At 41.3% G+C, this 23,283-nt stretch overlaps 2 protein-coding genes and 3 pseudogenes across 15 annotated transcripts in view; all 5 read left to right on the top strand.

The window, feature by feature from the left end:
• LOC146524618 (protocadherin alpha-C2-like) overlaps positions 1 to 23,283 on the top strand; it is a 216,634-nt gene that overhangs the window by 118,426 nt on the left and 74,925 nt on the right. Inside the window, exon 1 of one of the 14 annotated variants that reach the window (XM_085173971.1) lies at positions 3,248 to 5,704. The exons of the other annotated variants lie outside the window; for them this stretch is intronic. Within the exon in view, the coding sequence (XP_085030097.1) occupies positions 3,248 to 5,704 (2,457 nt within the window). Of the gene's footprint in view, positions 1 to 3,247; positions 5,705 to 23,283 lie in introns of those variants that run through there. 14 annotated transcript variants of the gene reach the window in all.
• LOC146524634 (protocadherin alpha-3 pseudogene) lies at positions 10 to 2,592 on the top strand (annotated as a pseudogene).
• LOC146524635 (protocadherin alpha-10 pseudogene) lies at positions 5,711 to 9,860 on the top strand (annotated as a pseudogene).
• LOC146524636 (uncharacterized) lies at positions 9,986 to 16,692 on the top strand. The gene is made up of 2 exons (XM_085135094.1): positions 9,986 to 12,815; positions 13,856 to 16,692. The coding sequence occupies exons 1-2, from the start codon at positions 10,331 to 10,333 to the stop codon at positions 16,342 to 16,344; spliced, it is 4,974 nt and encodes a 1,657-aa protein (XP_084991220.1). The 5' UTR covers positions 9,986 to 10,330; the 3' UTR covers positions 16,345 to 16,692.
• LOC146524637 (protocadherin alpha-8 pseudogene) lies at positions 19,258 to 23,128 on the top strand (annotated as a pseudogene).

A 23,283-nucleotide genomic window follows, 5' to 3' on the forward strand; every position in this document is an offset into this window, starting at 1 on the left:
GAGACATAAGTCCCGAGGCCCCTCCCAGATTAATAACGTAATGATGTCTTGTTGGGCTGTGACACAAAGAAACACAGAAGCACGGAGAAAAGGCTCGAGCATGATCTGCGCTGAGGATGAAACAGAAGAAACTTGATTACATTTCCTGTCAATATTTGACATAAACGGGACCCGTTTAAAGTTGGTTTGATGTCCTTTTGGATTATGGCTTCAATTAACACAAGTCCTGCGGTGATATACTTGTTTTTTGTCCTGCTGGATTTTTATTCGGAAACGGTGTCCGGGCAGCTCTCTTACTCGATATCAGAAGAGGTGAATCGAGGGACTTCTGTAGGAAACATAGCCAAGGATCTAAACCTAGATGTCCATGAGCTGGAGTCTCGCATGTTTCAGATCGTTAGCGGATCAAAGAGAAAATATTTCGAGGTAAATCTAAAGACGGGCGTTCTCTTTGTCAGTGATAGGATAGACAGAGAGGAGCTCTGTGGAAAGGCCACGAAATGCACACAGAGCGTGGAGGCTGTGATAAATGCCCCACTCAAGCTATATCGCTTAGAAATAAATATTCTAGATGTTAATGATAATTATCCAGCTTTCAGTACTGACTCGCAAAGTATTGAAATAGCAGAAATCACATTACCCGGGACTAAATTTCTTGTATTGTCAGCCTTTGATGCCGATGTGGGGAAAAATGGCATCAGTATGTACAAATTAAGTGCAAATGAACACTTTTCATTAGCAGTGAATAAAGGAGAGAGTGTATCTGCTGAACTAGTCCTCCAGAAACCTTTAGACCGAGAAAAACAATCAGTAATAACACTCACGCTGACTGCTGTAGACGGCGGAACACCACCGAAATCCGGAACCTCACAGTTAATAATCAATGTCTTAGACAATAATGATAACGTCCCAATATTTACCAAACCACTGTATAAAACAAGTGTCACTGAAAACACGCCGCCAGGCACATCAGTGATAACTGTGACGGCGACGGACAGTGATGAAGGGCCTAACGGGGAAATTTCATATTCACTAAGCAGCAAGGACCAAGACCATGTTCTCAATATATTTCAAATTGATGAGCACACGGGATTGTTGACAGTTAAGGGGAAGATTGACTTTGAAGAGCACCCGGCTTTTGAAATCCGCGTGCAAGCTTCTGATAAAGGCTCTCCTCAAATGACAGCACAGTGCAAAGTATTAATAGAAGTAGTGGATTTAAATGACAATAGCCCTGAAATATCTGTAACCACCCTCAGTAACACTGTAAAAGAGGATGCAAAAATAGGTACTGCTATTGCACTTGTGTCAGTCGTGGACAGAGATGGGGGTAAAAACGGACTAGTCCACTGTGATATTAAAAGTGAAAGCCCCTTTAAGTTACAAACGAATTATAAAAATTACTACTCCTTGGTAGTAGATGGTCAGCTAGACAGAGAGAGTCATTCTCAATATAATATCACTATCATAGCTAAAGACGATGGAATCCCAGCTCTCACAAGTACAAAAGATTTTAATGTTTATGTTTCAGATGTCAATGACAACCCCCCTAAGTTTTCAGACACTGTGTTCAATGTGTATTTAAAAGAAAACAGTCCACTGGGAGCTACTCTGCAACGAGTATCTGCACTGGATGTAGATATTGATCAAAATGGACAGGTAAGCTATTCCATTGTTGAGAGTAAAAGTAATTCCTTGCCAATCTCGACAATGGTAAATGTAAACTCTAAGACTGGAGATATAATCAGTCTGCAGTCTTTTAACTACGAGGAATTAAAAACATTCCAGTTTGAAGTTCAGGCCACAGACTCTGGTGTTCCTCCGCTCAGCAGCAACGTGACTGTTAACGTTTTAATCCTGGATGAAAATGACAACAGTCCCACGATTCTCACGCCATATTCTGAGCATGGCTCCGTTAACAGTGAGAGCATCCCCTATTCTGCTGAAGCGGGATACTTTGTAGCAAAGATCAGGGCTGTAGACGCAGACTCTGGATACAATGCGCTGCTTTCTTATCACCTGTCTGAGCCCAAAGGAAACAACTTGTTCAGGATCGGAACCAGCACCGGGGAGATCAGGACTAGGAGGAGAATGAGTGACAATGACATCAAAACTCACCCCTTGGTGGTCTTGGCCTCTGATAACGGAGAACCCTCCCTGTCAGCTACTATGTCGATTGATGTGGTGGTGGTTGAAAGCACGGCTGAAATCCAGACTCAGTTCAGACATGTGCCTGTAAAGGAGGACAGCTTCTCGGATTTGAACCTGTATCTGCTGATCGCCATTGTGTCGGTGTCCGTCATCTTTCTGCTCAGCCTCATCACTTTAATAGCAGTCAGATGCCACAGGACAGATGGCACTTTCAGCAGGTACAGCGCCCCCATGATCACCACCCACCCTGACGGGAGCTGGTCTTACTCTAAAGCTACTCAGCAGTATGACGTGTGTTTCAGCTCAGACACGCTCAAGAGTGACGTGGTGGTTTTCCCCGCCCCGTTTCCACCTGTAGATGGAGAACTGATCAGTATTAATGGAGGAGACACTTTTACCAGGACTCAGACTTTACCTAACAAAGAAAAGGTGAGTCCATAAAATCTACAGATCCCTTCTCTTGGTCTCTCCCTTCTCAGTTTCCATAGCGTGATGCTTTTCAGTTACTGTTTTTAACAGAAAATATTTAACAACTGACATAGGAGTGGTCTTGACTGCTTCATTATTTTTTTAATCACTGTTGTTAGAAATTCTGTACCTTTAAATTCATTTGTGCAACAGAAATGTGTGAAATATTATACATTTGCTCCATTATTTTGTCTGATTTTATATTTTACTATTCATTTTTCTTTAGCTACTTTCCTTTAACTACACAGCATATAGTCTCTTCCATCCAGATGAAAAGTCAAACGGTGCTCTCCTTGGTCCTGAAATGACAACTAGTTTAGTTTCGCGATCATCTCATTGATTGAGCATCTGGGCTTTCACTGGGTTGTCTCTTTGTAAGCTGTAATGCACTCTTAACTATCTTTGTATCACAGAAAGAAAAATTATATCAATTTTGTTATTTTTCATGAGCCAGTAGGTGTGGATAATCACAGTCACCACAAGGAGACGGTATAGACCGTAACACGACAGCTTCCGTTTTGTGTTTAACGCTCCTCCCAGAGACAGTCCACACGGTGTTGTAACAAAGAGAGTAGTAGGTGTGGGTACATTGCGACAGCCACCCGTCTGGTCTGAAAATTGGTGGTATATGTACTACATTTGTTCGATTTTTTTTATAGGAATTTCAAATTCGAATTTATGCCGTGTTGTGCTGAACGGAAATATGCCTTTATCGTGGCGCAACTGCTTTTCGTTGATATACTTAATACTTCTGATACTGGATTATTGTTGTAATGAAGCGTCTGGGCAGCTCTCTTACTCCGTCTCAGAGGAGGTAAACTCGGGAACAGTTGTTGGAAATATCGCCAAGGATTTACATTTAAACATACCGGATTTGGAGACCCGTATGTTCAGGATTGTTGAAGGATCAAAAAGAAAATATTTCGAGGTAAATACGAAGACGGGAGTCCTCTACGTGAATGAGAGAATAGACAGAGAGAAGCTCTGCGGGAAAGCTGTGAGATGTGCCGTAACTGTCGAGGCTGTGATAAACGAACCTTTAATGCTATACCGTATAGAGATTAATATTCTTGATGTCAATGACAATTTTCCGCATTTCATTGCAAAATCACAGAATATAGACATTCCCGAAAGCACATTACCCGGGATAAAATTCCCCCTTCTGCAGGCCTACGATGCAGATGTTGGAAAGAACGGCATCAACACATACAGGCTGAGCTCAAATGAACATTTTTCATTAGCAATAAGCAAATCAGGAGAGAGTATTTCGACTGAGTTAATGTTACAGAAAGTCTTAGACAGAGAAAAGGAACCTCTGATTAAGCTCACGTTAACAGCTTTAGATGATGGAAGTCCACCGAAGTCTGGAACATCAGATATTATGATTAATGTTTTAGACATTAATGATAACACACCAGTGTTTGCAAAGTCGTTGTATAAAGTGCGTGTGTTTGAAAACGTACCGATAGGCACTACAGTCCTGACTTTAAATGCTACAGATGCAGATGAAGGAACAAACAAAGAAATCATATATACTCTTAGCACAAAGGAGCAGGATCACGTGCTGCAAATTTTTAAAATCGATCCGAACACGGGCACACTGACGGTGGAAGGAAATGTGGATTTTGAGGAACACCCCGTCTTTGAGATTCGTGCACAGGCCAGTGATAAAGGCCAACCTCCGATGTCCGCTCACTGTAAGGTGCTGGTTGAAGTGTTGGACCTAAACGACAATGAGCCTGAGATTTTTGTGACGTCACTACTGAATACTGTGAAGGAGGATGCAAAAGTAGGCACCGCTGTTGCACTTGTTTCGGTGGTAGACAAAGATGGCGGTAAGAACGGTGAAGTGCATTGTACTGTAGATGAAGATGCTCCCTTTAAATTGGAAGCAAACTATAAAAATTATTACTCATTGATAGTGGTTGCCACCCTAGACCGAGAGACCGTCTCTAGCTACGACGTCACCATAATAGCAAGGGATGGCGGTAGTCCCCCGCTCTCAAGCACCAGTATTGTCCCTATTCAAGTTTCTGATGTTAATGATAACGCGCCTCAGTTCTCATCATCGATACTTAACATTTATGTTAAAGAAAACTGCCACGTGGGGACAATTCTTAAAACGGTAACCGCCTTTGATGCAGATATGAACAAAAATGGTGAAGTGACTTACAGTTTTATGGAAAGCAAAATTAACTCAGTCGCACTGTCTACATTATTAAACATCAACTCAGAGACTGGGGATATAATCACCCTTCAGTCTTTTAACTATGAGGAGTTAAAAACGTTCCAGTTTAAAGTTCAGGCCACAGATTCTGGTGTTCCTCCGCTCAGCAGCAACGTCACTGTCAACGTTTTAATCCTGGATGAAAATGACAACAGTCCCACGATTCTCGCGCCATATTCTCAGCACGGCTCCGTTAACAGTGAGAGCATCCCCTATTCTGCTGAAGCGGGATACTTTGTGGCAAAGATCAGGGCTGTAGACGCAGACTCTGGATACAATGCGCTGCTTTCTTATCACCTGTCTGAGCCCAAAGGAAACAACTTGTTCAGGATCGGAACCAGCACCGGGGAGATCAGAACTAAGAGGAGAATGAGTGACAATGACATCAAAACTCACCCTTTGGTGGTCTTGGTCTCTGATAACGGAGAACCCTCCCTGTCAGCTACTGTGTCTGTTGATGTGGTGGTGGTTGAAAGCACGGCTGAAATCCAGACTCAGTTCAGACATGTGCCTGTAAAGGAGGACAGCTTCTCGGATTTGAACCTGTATCTGCTGATTGCCATTGTGTCGGTGTCCGTCATCTTTCTGCTCAGCCTCATCACTTTAATAGCAGTCAGATGCCACAGGACAGACGGTACTTTCAGCAGGTACAGCGCCCCCATGATCACCACCCACCCTGACGGGAGCTGGTCTTACTCTAAAGCTACTCAGCAGTATGACGTGTGTTTCAGCTCAGACACGCTCAAGAGTGACGTAGTGGTCTTCCCCGCCCCGTTTCCGCCTGTAGATGCAGAACTGATCAGTATTAACGGAGGAGACACTTTTACCAGGACTCAAACTTTACCTACCAAAGAAAAGGTAAGAATATGAATGAATTAAGTATTTCTAATTGCGCATCTTGTGTGATGGGTGTAAATTAACGGTCAATGGATAAAGTTTTCTTAGGCTATCTAATTTTTGGTCTATCCTGCCCAAGTTGGGAAGAAAATATGCAATTTGACTTAAATACAGAAATACTACGAGTGTAGTACCTTGGAATAAACTGTATCTAGCTCTGGTTTCTTGTGATGCTTTTCCCATCTAAATCAGTGGTGCATGCTGGATCATATTTTTTTCCTTGCAAATTTCAGAACAATTGGGGATTTGGTGCATCCATCTCTCTTGTGGGGTTTGGAACACGGTAGTCTTCAACGTAGCACAGTAGAATAAAACTATACTTTTAATGTCTTGGGTTGGATTTTTAAATTGATTTTTGTGTAGCCAGAGTGACGTTCTTGCTGAGAACGGTAAGGAGCGTCGAGAAATCATGCATGTTACTCCCAGAAACGTGTGGAATACATTAATGAAATTTTCAATCAGCAAATAATGAGGCAGACGTGTTTTTTTGTATTCATGTAGAGTATTTTCAGATTAAAACGCAATTTTTATATTCAGTATCCCTGGACTTTGTGTGTGATAGGACTCCATAGACGTGAAAAAAGACTGATTTGATGAACCCTGAAAAACGAAAAAAAAACTATTTATCGATTTTATTTGTGTCGGAAATTGTCTTCGAATTTCAAAGCTCTTTAGGTACAGGAAAATCGCTCAGCAGTTTTCTTAAGTTAGCTTTAGTGTGAAAAGACCTTCCTTAAAAATGAGTGGAATGACATGCGGTCACAATGTTTCCGTGGTGAATGTTTCAGCGTAAAAGCAGTAGACTGGCATCTAAACTGCTGTAGAACTGAAGTGTAATGACATATTGGAAGTTGAGTGCAGTCCTTCCGATTGTCCACACGGGGACATTGTAGACCATCACATTTAAATTCTCTCTGTAGGGTCTCGGGGCTCCTCCCAGATTCAGAGGATGATGATGTCTCTCAGGCGATTCAGACAAAGAGATTTAGAGGGCGAACGAGAACGGAACTGAACACTGATTATGTTTATAGGAAATGTGCCAGAATAAACGTGGGCGCCTTTGTTTTTTTCTGAGGTTTGAATGTTTCATGATAAATGCCGTGACTATTTCACACCTTTTCTTGTTGAATGTAATTATGACTGGACCCGGCAGATCGAGCTCTGTGTGGATATATCTCGTCTTCGTGCTGCTGGATTGTTACTCTGCAACGGTTTCTGGGCAGCTCTCTTACTCCGTCTCAGAGGAGGTGAATCTGGGGACTGTTGTCGGAAATGTCGCGAAAGATCTGAGCATCAATGTCCAGGATTTGGAGCCCCGCATGTTTCAGATCGTTGCTGGATCAAAGAGGAAATATTTCGAGGTAAATCTAAAAACTGGAGCCCTCTATGTTAACGAGAGAATAGATCGAGAGGAGCTTTGCGGTGATGAGCCCAAATGCTCACTCAGTGTAGAAGCTGTTATTAATAACCCTCTGAAACTGTACCGTATTGAAATTATTATTTTAGATGTGAATGACAATTCCCCTTCATTTGAACGCACGTCGCAAGAAATCGACATTTCTGAGAACACAGCGGCAGGAATAAAATTTCCTCTGCATCAAGCACACGATGCGGACGTGGAGAAAAATTCCGTAAATACCTACAAGCTGAGTCAAAATGAACATTTTTCATTGACTACACATAAAGAAGAGGGTGTAACTCCTGAGTTGGTGCTTCAGACAGTTTTAGACAGGGAAAAACAGTCTGTGATTAAGCTCACACTGACTGCCATCGATGGAGGAACACCTGCTAAATCCGGAAGTATGACTATAATAATCAATGTATTAGATATTAATGACAATCATCCGGTTTTCAGCCAAAGGTTGTATAAAGCCAGAGTCTATGAAAATGTTAAAATAGGCACATCAATAATTACACTGAATGCCACTGATTTAGATGAAGGACAAAATGGAAAAGTGATTTATTTATTCAGCAAAGTTGGTCGTGGGAAACAAAAAGATGTGTTTTCTATAAATGAACAAACAGGAACTGTAACGAGCAAAAGGACTATTGATTTTGAAGAAAATAATGCTTTTGAACTTCAAGTACAAGCCAGTGATGGAGCTTCCACGCCTATGAGTTCACATGCTAAATTACTGGTTGAAGTATTAGACGTTAATGACAACGCACCGGAAATTTCAGTCACATCACTGTTGAACACTGTTAAAGAGGACGCATCAGTTGGCACAGCCATTGCTCTTGTTTCAGTGTTTGATAAAGATGGAGGTAAAAATGGGATGGTGACATGTAAAATTTCCAATAACGTTCCTTTTAAATTGGAGTCAAATTACAAGAATTCATATTCATTAGTTGTGGACAGTCCTCTTGACCGAGAGACTGCACCTCAGTACAACATCAGCATCACTGCTACTGATGAGGGCAGCCCACCTCTCTCCAACACGAGTGTTATAACTGTTCATGTGTCAGATGTAAATGACAACAGACCTCAGTTTTCAGAAAGTGTGATCAACGTCTACGTGAAAGAAAACAGTCCAGTAGGAGCAGTTATTAAAACAGTGACAGCAGCTGATGCAGACATTGATCAAAATAGTCAGGTGAGCTATTCCTTTTTACAAAGCAGCAGTGACTCAGTGCCACTATCTACATTATTAAACATCAACTCAGAGACTGGAGACATAATCAGCCTTCAGTCTTTTAACTATGAGGAGTTAAAAACATTCCAGTTTAAAGTTCAGGCCACAGATTCTGGTGTTCCTCCGCTCAGCAGCAACGTGACTGTCAACGTTTTAATCCTGGATGAAAATGACAACAGTCCCACGATTCTCACACCATATTCTGAGCATGGCTCCGTTAACAGTGAGAGCATCCCCTATTCTGCTGAACCGGGATACTTTGTGGCAAAGATCAGGGCTGTAGACGCGGACTCTGGATACAATGCGCTGCTTTCTTATCACCTGTCTGAGCCCAAAGGAAACAACCTGTTCAGGATCGGAACCAGCACCGGGGAGATCAGGACTAAGAGGAGATTGAGCGACAATGACCTCAAAACTCACCCCTTGGTGGTCTTGGTCTCTGATAACGGAGAACCCTCCCTGTCAGCTACTGTGTCGATTGATGTGGTGGTGGTTGAAAGCACGGCTGAAATCCAGACTCAGTTCAGACATGTGCCTGTAAAGGAGGACAGCTTCTCGGATTTGAACCTGTATCTGCTGATCGCCATTGTGTCGGTGTCCGTCATCTTTCTGCTCAGCCTCATCACTTTAATAGCAGTCAGATGCCACAGGACAGACGGCACTTTCAGCAGGTACAGCGCCCCCATGATCACCACCCACCCTGACGGGAGCTGGTCTTACTCTAAAGCTACTCAGCAGTATGACGTGTGTTTCAGCTCAGACACACTCAAGAGTGACGTAGTGGTCTTCCCCGCCCCGTTTCCACCTGTAGATGGCGAACTGATCAGTATTAACGGAGGAGACACTTTTACCAGGACTCAGACTTTACCTAACAAAGAAAAGGTAAGAATATGGATGAATTAAGTATTTCTAATTGCGCATCTTGTGTGATGTGTGTAAATTAACGGTCAATGGATAAAGTTTTCTTAGGCTATCTAATTTTTGGTCTATCCTGCCCGAGTAGGGGAAAAAATCTGCAATTTGACTTAAATACAGAAATACTACGAGTGTAGTACCTTGGAATAAACTGTAACTTTGGTTTCTTGTGATGCTTTTCCCATCTAAATTAGTGATGCCTGCTGGATCATATTTTTTTCCTTGCAAATTTCAGAACACTTGGGGATTTGGTGCATCCATCTCTCTTGTGGGGTTTGGAACACGGTAGTCTTCAACGTAGCACAGTAGAATAAAACTCTACTTTTAATGTCTTACGTTGGATTTTTAAATTGATTTTTGTGTTGCCAGCGTGACGTTCTAACTGAGAACGGTAAGGAGCGTCGAGAAATCATGCATGTTACTCCCAGAAACGTGTGGAATGCATTAATGAAAATTTCAATCAGCAAATAATGAGGCAGACGTGTTTTTTTGTATTCATGTAGAGTATTTTCAGATTAAATCGCAATTTTTATATTCAGTATCCCTGGACTTTGTGTGTGATAGGACTCCATAGACGTGAAAAAAGACTAATTTGATGAACCCTGAAAAACGAAAAAAAAAAAAACGTTTATCGATTTTATTTGTGTCGGAAATTGTCTTCGAATTTCAAAGCTCTTTAGTTACAGGAAAATCGCTCAGCAGTTTTCTTAAGTTAGCTTTAGTGTGAAAAGACCTTCCTGAAAAATGAGTGGAATGACATGCGGTCACAATGTTTCCGTGGTGAATGTTTCAGCGTAAAAGCAGTAGACTGGCATCTAAACTGCTCTAGAACTGAAGTGCCATGACATATTGGAAGTTGAGTGCAGTCCTTCCGATTGTCCACACGGGGACATTGTAGACCATCACATTTAAATTCTCTCCGTAGGGTCTCGGTGCTCCTCCCAGATTCAGTGGATGATGATGTCTCTCAGGCGATTCAGACAAAGAGATTTAGAGGGCGAACGAGAACGGAACTGAACACTGATTATGTTTATAGGAAATGTGCCAGAATAAACGTGGGCGCCTTTGGTTTTTTCTGAGGTTTGATTGTTTCATGATAAACGCCGTGACTATTTTACACCTTTTCTTGTTGAATGTAATTATGACTGGACCCGGAAGATCGAGCTCTGTGTGGATATATCTCGTCATCGTGCTGCTGGATTGTTACTCTGAAACGGTTTCTGGGCAGCTCTCTTACTCCGTCTCAGAGGAGGTGAATCTGGGGACTGTTGTCGGAAATGTCGCGAAAGATCTGAGCATCAATGTCCAGGATTTGGAGCCCCGCATGTTTCAGATCGTTGCTGGATCAAAGAGGAAATATTTCGAGGTAAATCTAAAAACTGGAGCACTCTATATTAACGGGAGAATAGATCGAGAGGAGCTTTGCGGTGATGAGCCCAAATGCTCACTCAGTGTAGAAGCTGTTATTAATAACCCTCTGAAACTGTACCGTATTGAAATTATTATTTTAGATGTGAATGATAATGCCCCTTCATTTGAACGCACGTCGCAAGAAATAGACATTACTGAGAACACAGCGGCAGGAATGAAATTTCCTCTGCATCAAGCACACGACGCGGACGTGGGGAAAAATTCCGTAAATACCTACAAGCTGAGTCAAAATGAACATTTTTCATTGACTACACATAAAGAAGAGGGTGTAACTCCTGAGTTGGTGCTTCAGACAGTTTTAGACAGAGAAAAACAGTCTGTGATTAAGCTCACACTGACTGCCATCGATGGAGGAACACCTGCTAAATCCGGAAGTATGACTATAATAATCAATGTATTAGATATTAATGACAATCCTCCGGTTTTCAGCCAAAGGTTGTATAAAGCCAGAGTCTATGAAAATGTTAAAATAGGCACATCAATAATTACACTGAATGCCACTGATTTAGATGAAGGACAAAATGGAAAAGTGATTTATTTATTCAGCAAAGTTGGTCGTGGGAAACAAATAGATGTGTTTTCTATAAATGAACAAACAGGGACTGTAACGAGCAAAAGGAATATTGATTTTGAAGAAAATAATGCTTTTGAACTTCAAGTACAAGCCAGTGATGGAGCTTCCTCGCCTATGAGTTCACATGCTAAATTACTGGTTGAAGTATTAGATGTTAACGACAACGCACCAGAAATTTCAGTCACATCGCTGTTGAACACTGTTAAAGAGGACGCATCAGTTGACACAGCCATTGCTCTTGTTTCAGTATTTGATAAAGATGGAGGTAAAAATGGGATGGTGACATGTAAAATTTCCAATAACGTTCCTTTTAAATTGGAGTCAAATTACAAGAATTCATATTCATTAGTTGTGGACGGTCCTCTTGACCGAGAGACTGCACCTCAGTACAACATCAGCATCACTGCTACTGATGAGGGCAGCCCACCTCTCTCCAACACGAGTGTTATAACTGTTCATGTGTCAGATGTAAATGACAACAAACCTCAGTTTTCAGAAAGTGTGATCAACGTCTACGTGAAAGAAAACAGTCCAGTAGGAGCAGTTATTAAAACAGTGACAGCAGCTGATGCAGACATTGATCAAAATAGTCAAGTGAGCTATTCCTTTTTACAAAGCAGCAGTGACTCAGTGCCACTATCTACATTATTAAACATCAACTCAGAGACTGGAGATATAATCAGCCTTCAGTCTTTTAACTATGAGGAGTTAAAAACGTTCCATTTTAAAGTTCAGGCCACAGATTCTGGTGTTCCTCCACTCAGCAGCAACGTGACTGTCAACGTTTTAATCCTGGATGAAAATGACAACAGTCCCACGATTCTCACACCATATTCTGAGCATGGCTCCGTTAACAGTGAGAGCATCCCCTATTCTGCTGAACCGGGATACTTTGTGGCAAAGATCAGGGCTGTAGACGCAGACTCTGGATACAATGCGCTGCTTTCTTATCACCTGTCTGAGCCCAAAGGAAACAACCTGTTCAGGATCGGAACCAGCACCGGGGAGATCAGAACTAAGAGGAGATTGAGTGACAATGACCTTAAAACTCACCCCTTGGTGATCTTGGTCTCTGATAACGGAGAACCCTCCCTGTCAGCTACTATGTCGATTGATGTGGTGGTGGTTGAAAGCACGGCTGAAATCCAGACTCAGTTCAGACATGTGCCTGTAAGGGAGGACAGCTTCTCGGATTTGAACCTGTATCTGCTGATTGCCATTGTGTCGGTGTCCGTCATCTTTCTGCTCAGCCTCATCACTTTAATAGCAGTCAGATGCCACAGGACAGACGGCACTTTCAGCAGGTACAGTGCCCCCATGATCACCACCCACCCTGACGGGAGCTGGTCTTACTCTAAGGCTACTCAGCAGTATGACGTGTGTTTCAGCTCAGACACGCTCAAGAGTGACGTGGTGGTCTTCCCCGCCCCGTTTCCACCTGTAGATGGCGAACTTATCAGTATTAACGGAGGAGACACTTTTACCAGGACTCAAACTTTACCTAACAAAGAAAAGGTGAGTCCATGAAATTTTTAAATACTCGCACATTGTCATTGCTCGTCATTGCAGTTTAAATGGTCCATTTTTCTTCTTATCTTAGCATGGTGTATCTAGTGATTTAAACTAGAACTGTCAGATGCTGTGTATTTGATGATGAGTTCTCATCTAAATCACAGCTGTCTATCTGTTAGATATTTCAACGTGTAGTTCACCATTTGCGGTACTGTGTTTTTTCCTTTTTCTTTTTTTCTTGAAGATCTTAGGATATGTGTGTACTTTGACTGATAAATTGATACATATCTTGTGCAGTGTAGAAAAGGTTATCATTGCTCTTCAAGGTTGAGTTGTGATTTACATATTCAATTGAGCATTTTGAACAAAAAAAATCCGTTATTCGATTTAATTAAAGAAAATATAGAGAAAATATTAACGAATACTGAATGTGTATAAAAATGCAACGTTTTTTGTTCGTGTCATTTTTAAAAGGGAGAATATGTTAATGTGGGCTTGCTCCACTTTTATGTCTAAATTATACTGGTTTTGTAACGTGAAAATCACTCACAATGTAGCTGTGATGATGCTCTAATAAACACAGAAACATTCAAATTAGCAAAAGAATATAGAAAAAAAGTGTTCGGATGATTAATTAATGTCCCTCCTTATTTATTTTTTTTGTTGTTTATTTGTTTGTTTGTTTTAAATCTCCTTAATCGCAATAAGACGGTTCACTTTTTTTTACCTTTACTTCTAAGTTAGCTTCCAACAGAAATAGCATTCATAAAAACACAGAATAGCAGAATGGCATACATAATCATGATGGCAACGTCTTACATTGGGGTTAATATTTGACTGTTCGTTCATGAGGGTCAAGTGTATTAGCGCATTTGATAATGTGTGTAGTTCTCGCAAATGTCCACACGGGGACATTGCAGACTTTTACATTTGAGCTTCCTCTTTGAATGGCTCGGGGCTCCTCCCAGATTCAAATGACGATTATGTTTATCAGGCGATTCAGACAAAGAGAATCAGAGGGCGAAAGAGAACGGTACGAGAAACGCTGATATTCTGCCATAGACCTATTGATTTTTTTCTATTTGTGCCGTTACACACCGTGTCAATTTTTATGCTTTTTCTCCTTGAACATAATTATGACTGGACCGAGCAGATCGAGCTGTGTGTGGATATATCTCGTCTTCGTGCTGCTGGATTGTTACTGGGAAAAGGTTTCTGGGCAGCTCTCTTACTCCGTCTCAGAGGAGGTGAATCTGGGGACTGTTGTCGGAAATATCGCGAAAGATTTGAGCATTAGTGTCCAGGATTTGGAGCCCCGCATGTTTCAAATCGTTGCTGGATCAAAGAGGAAATATTTCGAGGTAAATCTAAAAACTGGAGCCCTCTATGTTAACGAGAGAATAGATCGAGAGGAGCTTTGTGGTAATGACGCCAAATGCTCACTCAGTGTAGAAGCTGTTATTAATAATCCACTGAAACTGTACCGTATTGAAATTATTATTTTAGATGTGAATGATCATTCCCCTTCATTTAAACGCACGTCGCAAGAAATCGACATTTCTGAAAGCACAGCGGCGGGAATGAAATTTCCTCTGCATCAAGCACACGATGCGGACGTGGGAAAAAATTCCGTAAATACCTACAAGCTGAGTCAAAATGAACATTTTTCATTGACTACACATAAAGAAGAGGGTGTAACTCCTGAGTTGGTGCTTCAGACAGTTTTAGACAGAGAAAAACAGTCTGTGATTAAGCTCACACTGACTGCCATCGATGGAGGAACACCTGCTAAATCCGGAAGTATGACTATAATAATCAATGTATTAGATATTAATGACAATCCTCCGATTTTCAGCCAAAGGTTGTATAAAGCCAGAGTCTATGAAAATGTTAAAATAGGCACATCAATAATTACATTAAATGCGACTGATTTAGATGAAGGACAAAATGGAAAGGTGATTTATTTATTCAGTGAAGTTGGTCGTGGGAAACAAACAGATGTGTTTTCTATAAATAAACAAACAGGGACTATAACGAGCAAAAGGAATATTGATTTTGAAGAAAATAATGCTTTTGAACTTCAAGTACAAGCCAGTGATGGAGCTTCCACACCTATGAGTTCACATGCTAAATTACTGGTTGAAGTATTAGATGTTAATGACAACGCACCTGAAATTTCAGTCACATCACTGTTGAACACTGTTAAAGAGGATGCATCAGTTGGCACAGCCATTGCTCTTGTTTCAGTATTTGATAAAGATGGAGGTAAAAATGGGATGGTGACGTGTAAAATTTCCAATAACGTTCCTTTTAAATTGGAGTCAAATTACAAGAATTCATATTCATTAGTTGTGGACGGTCCTCTTGACCGAGAGACTGCACCTCAGTACAACATCAGCATCACTGCTACTGATGAGGGCAGCCCACCTCTCTCCAACACGAGTGTTATAACTGTTCATGTGTCAGATGTAAATGACAACAAACCTCAGTTTTCAGAAAGTGTGATCAACATCTACGTGAGAGAAAACAGTCCAGTAGGAGCAGTTATTAAAACAGTGACAGCAGCTGATGCAGACATTGATCAAAATAGTCAGGTGAGCTATTCCTTTTTACAAAGCAGCAGTGACTCAGTGCCACTATCTACATTATTAAACATCAACTCAGAGACTGGGGACATAATCAGCCTTCAGTCTTTTAACTATGAGGAGTTAAAAACATTCCAGTTTAAAGTTCAGGCCACAGACTCTGGTGTTCCTCCGCTCAGCAGCAACGTCACTGTCAACGTTTTAATCCTGGATGAAAATGACAACAGTCCCACGATTCTCGCGCCATATTCACAGCACGGCTCCGTTAACAGTGAGAGCATCCCCTATTCTGCTGAAGCGGGATACTTTGTGGCAAAGATCAGGGCTGTAGACGCAGACTCTGGATACAATGCGCTGCTTTCTTATCACCTGTCTGAGCCCAAAGGAAACAACTTGTTCAGGATCGGAACCAGCACCGGGGAGATCAGGACTAAGAGGAGAATGAGTGAAAATGACCTCAAAACTCACCCTTTGGTGGTCTTGGTCTCTGATAACGGAGAACCCTCCCTGTCAGCTACTGTGTCGATTGATGTGGTGGTGGTTGAAAGCACGGCTGAAATCCAGACTCAGTTCAGACATGTGCCTGTAAAGGAGGACAGCTTCTCAGATTTGAACCTGTATCTGCTGATCGCCATTGTGTCGGTGTCCGTCATCTTTCTGCTCAGCCTTATCACTTTAATAGCAGTCAGATGCCATAGGACAGACGGCACTTTCAGCAGGTACAGCGCCCCCATGATCACCACCCACCCTGACGGGAGCTGGTCTTACTCAAAAGCTACTCAGCAGTATGATGTGTGTTTCAGCTCAGACACGCTCAAGAGTGACGTAGTGGTCTTCCCCGCCCCGTTTCCACCTGTAGATGGAGAACTGATCAGTATTAACGGAGGAGACACTTTTACCAGGACTCAGACTTTACCTAACAAAGAAAAGGTAAGGCTGAACCTTAGATAATTTAAGGTGAGCTGTAACATACAATAAAAATTTCTACTTCATGTTTTGTTCAAAAGTCTAGTTAATTTTCCATTTATTAATTTTATATTGTATTCATATTTCATAGTTTTTGTATCTGTGTTTTATGTCAAAGGGTAAAAAAAGTGTTACTGTAGAAACCTTTATGGTAAAAGTTTAGACATGAGCTATACAATATATTTTGAGGGTTTCTGGAGAAAACAAATAACTTTTAGCTTGTTGTCATTCAAATGGTCTGTAAGGGACTGTTCGCTGACATTTCCCCTGGGCTCTTTTTGCAGTCTTTAGAACATCTGGCCTTTGACATGACAATTTTCAATTCAATTCAATTCAATTTTATTTATATAGCGCCAAATCACAACAAATGTCGCCTCAAGGCGCTTCATAGATACAGAGAAAAGCCCAACAATCATATGACCCCCTATGAGCAAGCACTTTGGCGACAGTGGGAAGGAAAAACTCCCTTTTAACAGGAAGAAACCTCCGGCAGAACCAGGCTCAGGGAGGGGCGGCCATCTGCTGCGACCGGTTGGGGTGAGAGAAGGAAGACAGGATAAAGACATGCTGTGGAAGAGAGACAGAGATTAATAACAGATACGATTCAATACAGAGAGGTCTGTTAATACATAGTGAGTGAGAAAGGTGACTGGAAAGGAAAAACTCAATGCATCATGGGAATCCCCCGGCAGCCTACATCTATTGCAGCATAACTAAGGGAGGATTCAGGGTCACCTGGTCCAGCCCTAACTATATGCTTTAGCAAAAAGGAAGGTTTTAAGCCTAATCTTAAAAGTAGAGATAGTGTCTGTCTCCTGAATCCAAACTGGAAGCTGGTTCCACAGAAGAGGGGCCTGAAAACTGAAGGCTCTCCCTCCCATTCTACTTTTAAATACTCTAGGAACAACAAGTAGGCCTGCAGAGCGGGAGCGAAGTGCTCTAATAGGGTGATATGGTACTACAAGGTCATTAAGATAAGATGGGGCCTGATTATTTAAGACCTTGTATGTGAGGAGCAGGATTTTGAATTCAATTCTGGATTTAACAGGAAGCCAATGAAGGGAAGCCAAAACAGGAGAAATATGCTCTCTCCTTCTAGTCCCTGTCAGTACTCTTGCTGCAGCATTTTGGATTAACTGAAGGCTTTTCAGTGAGTTTTTTGGACATCCTGATAATAATGAATTGCAGTAGTCCAGCCTGGAAGTAATAAATGCATGAACTAGTTTTTCAGCGTCACTCTGAGACAGGATATTTCTAATTTTAGAGATGTTGCGCAAATGGAAGAACGCAGTCTTACATATTTGTTTAATATGTGCGTTGAAGGACATATCCTGGTCAAAAATGACTCCAAGGTTCCTCACAGTGTTACTGGAGGCCAAGGTAATGCCATCCAGAGTAAGAATCTGGTTAGATACCATATTTCTAAGCTTTTCAGCGCCGAGTACAATGACCTCAGTTTTATCTGAGTTAAGAAGCAGAAAGTTAGTGGCCATCCAAGTCTTTATGTCTTTAAGACATTCCTGCAGTTTAACTAATTGGTGTGTGTTATCTGGCTTCATGGACAGATAGAGCTGGGTGTCATCTGCATAGCAGTGAAAATGTATGCTATGTCTTCTAATGATGCTGCCTAGGGGAAGCATGTATAATGTAAACAGAATTGGTCCTAGCACCGAACCCTGTGGAACTCCATAATTAACCTCAGTGTGTGAAGAGGACTCTCCATTTACATGCACAAATTGGAGTCTATTAGATAGATATGATACAAACCACTGCAGTGCAATACCTGTAATACCTACAGCATGTTCTAATCGCTCTAATAGAATATTATGGTCAACAGTATCGAATGCTGCACTAAGGTCAAGAAGGACAAGCACAGAGATGAGTCCACTGTCAGAGGCCATAAGAAGATCATTTGTAACCTTCAATAAAGCTGTTTCTGTGCTGTGATGAACTCTGAAACCTGACTGAAACTCTTCAAATAAACCATTCCTCTGCAGATGATCTGTTAGCTGTTTGACAACTACTCTTTCAAGGATTTTTGATATGAAAGGAAGGTTGGAGATTGGCCTATAATTAGCTAAGACTGCTGGGTCTAGAGATGGCTTTTTGAGTAAAGGTTTAACTGCAGCCACCTTGAAGGCCTGTGGTACATAGCCGATTATTAGAGATAGGTTGATCATATATAAGATCGAAGAATTAATCAATGGCAGGACTTCTTTGAGCAGTTTTGTAGGAATGGGGTCTAAAAGACACGTTGATGGTTTGGAGGAAGTAATTATTGAAGTTAACTCAGAAAGATCGATTGGAAAAAAAGAGTCTAACTTAACATCAATGGAACTAAGAGTAGCTGTAGATAATATTACATCTGTGGGATGATTATTGGTAATTTTTTCTCTAATGATAAAAATTTTATTTGTGAAGAAGTTCATGAAGTCATCACTAGTTAACGTTAAAGGGATGGTTGGCTCAACAGAGCTCTGACTTTTTGTCAGCCTGGCTACAGTGCTGAAGAGAAACCTGGGGTTGTTCTTATTTTCTTCAATCAGTGATGAGTAGTAAGCTGTTCTGGCTTCGCGGAGGGCTTTCTTATAAAGCAACAAACTATTTCTCCAGGCTAAATGATGATCCTCTAAATTTGTGACACGCCATTTCCTCTCCAGATTACGAGTCATCTGCTTTAGGGTACGTGTTTGAGAATTATACCACGGGGTCAGGTACTTCTGATTAGAGACCTTAGTTTTCACTGGAGCTACAGTATCCAGAGTCGTACGTAGTGAGGAGGTGAAATTATTAACAAGATAATCGACCTCTGTTGGGGTAGCGTTCAGATAGCTGCTCTGCTCTGTGTTGGTACAGGGCATTGACGATGATAACAGTGGCTGGATTATATTCTTAAACTTAGTTACAGCGCCAACAATCATTTTGAAACAAATCACACAAAAGCGAAATGTATCAAACAGTAACTAAACTCACTGTACTTGAATCAAAATGATCAAGATTTAAAATAAGCACTTCCATTTAACAAAACTTAGAGTCAGGTTTTGTGTTGTTTTGCTTTGTTTTTCAAGTAGCCTTGATATAAACTTTTGTTTGTAAATATACATGTTATCCATTCACTTTTAAATTAAATTAATATACAGTAATAGATTTTTTCCTGGATTAAAGCTGTGGCTAGAAGTTAAAAAGTTTGGAAGCATAACAAAAAAAATCACATTTTCAACTATGTCTATTTGTTGACTTATGAAGCCTGTTTATGTTATCATTTGTAATTTGTTTAGAAATAACCAAGGCTCAGTTCTGAAAGTCTTTTAACAGCGTGTCCCTTGGTATAAGGTTAAATAAATAAGGTCTAATGAGTGCCTGCATCAACATAATGATACTCTCTCCATGGTTCTGAAATATGTGGCGATTACATTATACTGTACTATTAGGATCTCACAATATAAAGAAAGAAGGTGCGAGTGACTCGATTAAGAACAAGTCTTATTATTTCAAACACAACAGCAGGATTTGATTGCATTCATTCCTTAACTGTAGTTACTTAAAATGACCATGGGGCGACAGTCTAGACCGTAATACCGCCGGCTGATCGCTGATGGTTGAAGGCCCCTCCCACAATAGAAGGATCATTTTGTCTGTGCTTTGTTAGAATGAGAGGCAGGACGAAGTGGGGAGGCTTGAGAAAAATGCACTGGCATTTACTTTAGTCTCACAAAATACATTTCGCCGCAAAAAGGCGAAAAACAGATCGACATAAGGATCTATGTTGTATGGAATTATGTATCTGCCGAGAAGAAAGGCGTCCTTTGGGATATATCTGATGCTTGTTGTCTTGGAGTATAACTGGGGAGCGGTATCCACTCAGCTCTCATATTCCGTGTCTGAGGAGGTGAACCTGGGGACTTCCGTTGGAAATCTCGCCAAGGATTTGAACCTAAATGTACAGGATCTGGAGTCACGTATGTTTCAGATTGTTACTGGATCAAAAAGGAAGCATTTCGATGTAAATTCGAAGACAGGGTTTCTCTACGTGAGTGAGAGACTAGACAGGGAAGAGCTCTGCGCTAAAGCTACAAAATGCACAATAAACGTGGAGGCTGTGATAAACAATCCGCTGAAACTTTACCGTATTGAAGTCAATATTCTTGACGTAAACGATAACCCCCCGTCTTTCAGTGCCAAATCTCAAACTATAGACATTGCAGAGAGCGTGTTGCCGGGAGCTACGTTCCCCGTGCTGTCGGCTTACGACGCCGATGTGGGGAAAAATGGTGTTAACACTTACAAGCTGAACCAGAATGAACATTTTTCTTTAGCGGTGCACAAAGGGGACAGTGTTTCGGCAGAGATAGTTCTTCAGAGAGCGTTAGACCGAGAAAAGCAGGCTGTAATTAAACTCACACTGACGGCTATAGATGGAGGGACACCTATTAAATCAGGCACGTCAGAGATCATAATTAATGTGTTGGATATAAATGATAATATCCCAACTTTTAAAAAATCGTTGTATAAAACAAGTATTAAAGAAAATGCACCATCAGGCACTACAGTAGTAACAGTGACTGCAACTGATGCTGACGAGGGTGCAAACAAAGACATCGTATATTTACTTAATTCGAAAGATCAGGATCATGTATTAGAAATTTTTGAAATTGATATGCAAACAGGAATAATAACAGTTAAAGGAACTATTGACTTTGAAACAAACCCTGCTTTTGAAATCCGTGTGCAGGCCACGGACAAAGGCCATCCTCCGCTAACAGCACAATGTAAAGTACTCGTAGAGGTGGTGGATCTAAATGACAATGCCCCCGACATCAGCGTGACGTCACTGCTCAGTACAGTTAAGGAGGACGCTGAAAGTGGCACTGCTATTGCACTTGTTTCGGTTCTCGACGAAGACGGGGGCAAAAATGGTGAAGTCAAATGCGAGATATTGAATTCGGTCCCCTTTAAATTGGAGACAAATTATAAAAATTATTATTCTTTGGTCATTGATGGCGTTCTAGACAGGGAACTTGTGTCGCACTACAATATCACTATTACAGCTACTGATGAAGGCAGCCCCCCTCTCTCTAGCACCAGTGTAGTTACTATTCAGGTTTCTGATGTAAATGATAACGCACCTTTGTTTGGAGATACCATAATTAATATATATGTGGTAGAAAACAGTCCTGTCGGGACTGTTTTAAAAACAGTATGTGCAACTGACGCTGACGCTGGCGAAAACGGGCAGGTGAGATATTCATTAGTCAGTGATAACGCAGGGCCGCTCTCTACAATGATCAGCATTAACTCAGAAACTGGAGGTATAGTCACTCTACAACCTTTTAACTACGAGGAGTTGAAAATGTTTCAATTTAAAGTTCAGGCCACAGACTCTGGTGTTCCTCCGCTCAGCAGCAACGTGACTGTTAAAGTCTTAATTCTGGATGCAAATGATAATAATCCAACAATTCTCGCTCCTTACTCTCAGCACGGCTCCGTTAACAGTGAGAGCATCCCCTATTCTGCTGAAGCGGGATACTTTGTGGCAAAGATCAGGGCTGTAGACGCAGACTCTGGATACAATGCGCTGCTCTCTTATCACCTGTCTGAGCCCAAAGGAAACAACTTGTTCAGGATCGGGACTAGCACCGGGGAGATCAGGACTAAAAGGAGAATGAGTGACAATGACATCAAAACTCATCCCTTGGTGGTCTTGGTCTCTGATAACGGAGAACCCTCCCTGTCAGTGACTGTGTCGATTGATGTGGTGGTGGTTGAAAGCACGGCTGAAATCCAGACTCAGTTCAGACATGTGCCTGTAAAGGAGGACAGCTTCTCGGATTTGAACCTGTACCTGCTGATCGCCATTGTGTCGGTATCCATCATCTTTCTGCTCAGCCTCATCACTTTAATAGCAGTCAGATGCCACAGGACAGACGGCACTTTCAGCAGGTACAGCGCCCCCATGATCACCACCCACCCTGACGGGAGCTGGTCTTACTCGAAAGCTACTCAGCAGTATGACGTGTGTTTCAGCTCAGACACGCTCAAGAGTGACGTAGTGGTTTTCCCGGCCCCGTTTCCACCCGTAGACGCAGAACTGATCAGTATTAACGGTGGAGACACTTTTACCAGGACTCAGACTTTGCCTAACAAAGAGAAGGTAAGGCCGATGACTAATTTACGTTTATTATTCCCCTCCAATTATTATGATAATTAACAGTGAAATAAAACTTTACACACTGTACTACAAAATATTTTCTTTGTAGTAGGCTGGTTTAAGTTAAGATAAAAAAGTCGCTGTGGCTGTAGTTTAGACTTTTGCGGTGTCCTTTCTTTCGTCTGCATATTTCGCTGTCTATGGTACTAAAAAGTTTACAAAACTTGCCCCATGACATATCCGTAGCTGTAGGGAGTTATTGTCTTTTTCTTGACAACCAATCCACGTAACAGTGTCTTTTTTGTTTTGTTTGGGGTTTTTTGGTGGCGTTTTGTTTAAATTAAAGCAGTTTTTAAGTTTACTTACTATAAGTCTGTAAGTCTAATTGTAAACGACTAAGTGTAATGAAAAAATGGATTTCTTGCTTTGTCATTTCAGATGAATACAATTAATAATTTGAGATTTGAAACCTGATTATCTGTCTTACTTTGAAAATGGAGTGCAAACTTTAGCACCTGCAATACTGCTTGGTGATTTGAAATGTAAAACTTGCGGTGTTTCACCTGAATGAGAATAGTGACCTTACTGAATATATATTGTTTGGATGATTCAACAAAGAAATGCGACAATAAATACTACGATGCCAGTGTCGGTGATGGCGTAACTTCAAATAAAGTGTTATTTTATTAACGTACGTATAAAAATCTTTTAAATAACTCACAGTATTTTGGAATTGTGTGATTGTGGGCGTGTCTGAGTGAACAGGAATAATTTAG

This window comes from Neolamprologus multifasciatus, chromosome 2 (genome assembly GCF_963576455.1).
Source record: "Neolamprologus multifasciatus chromosome 2, fNeoMul1.2, whole genome shotgun sequence".
NCBI lineage: Eukaryota > Metazoa > Chordata > Actinopteri > Cichliformes > Cichlidae > Neolamprologus > Neolamprologus multifasciatus.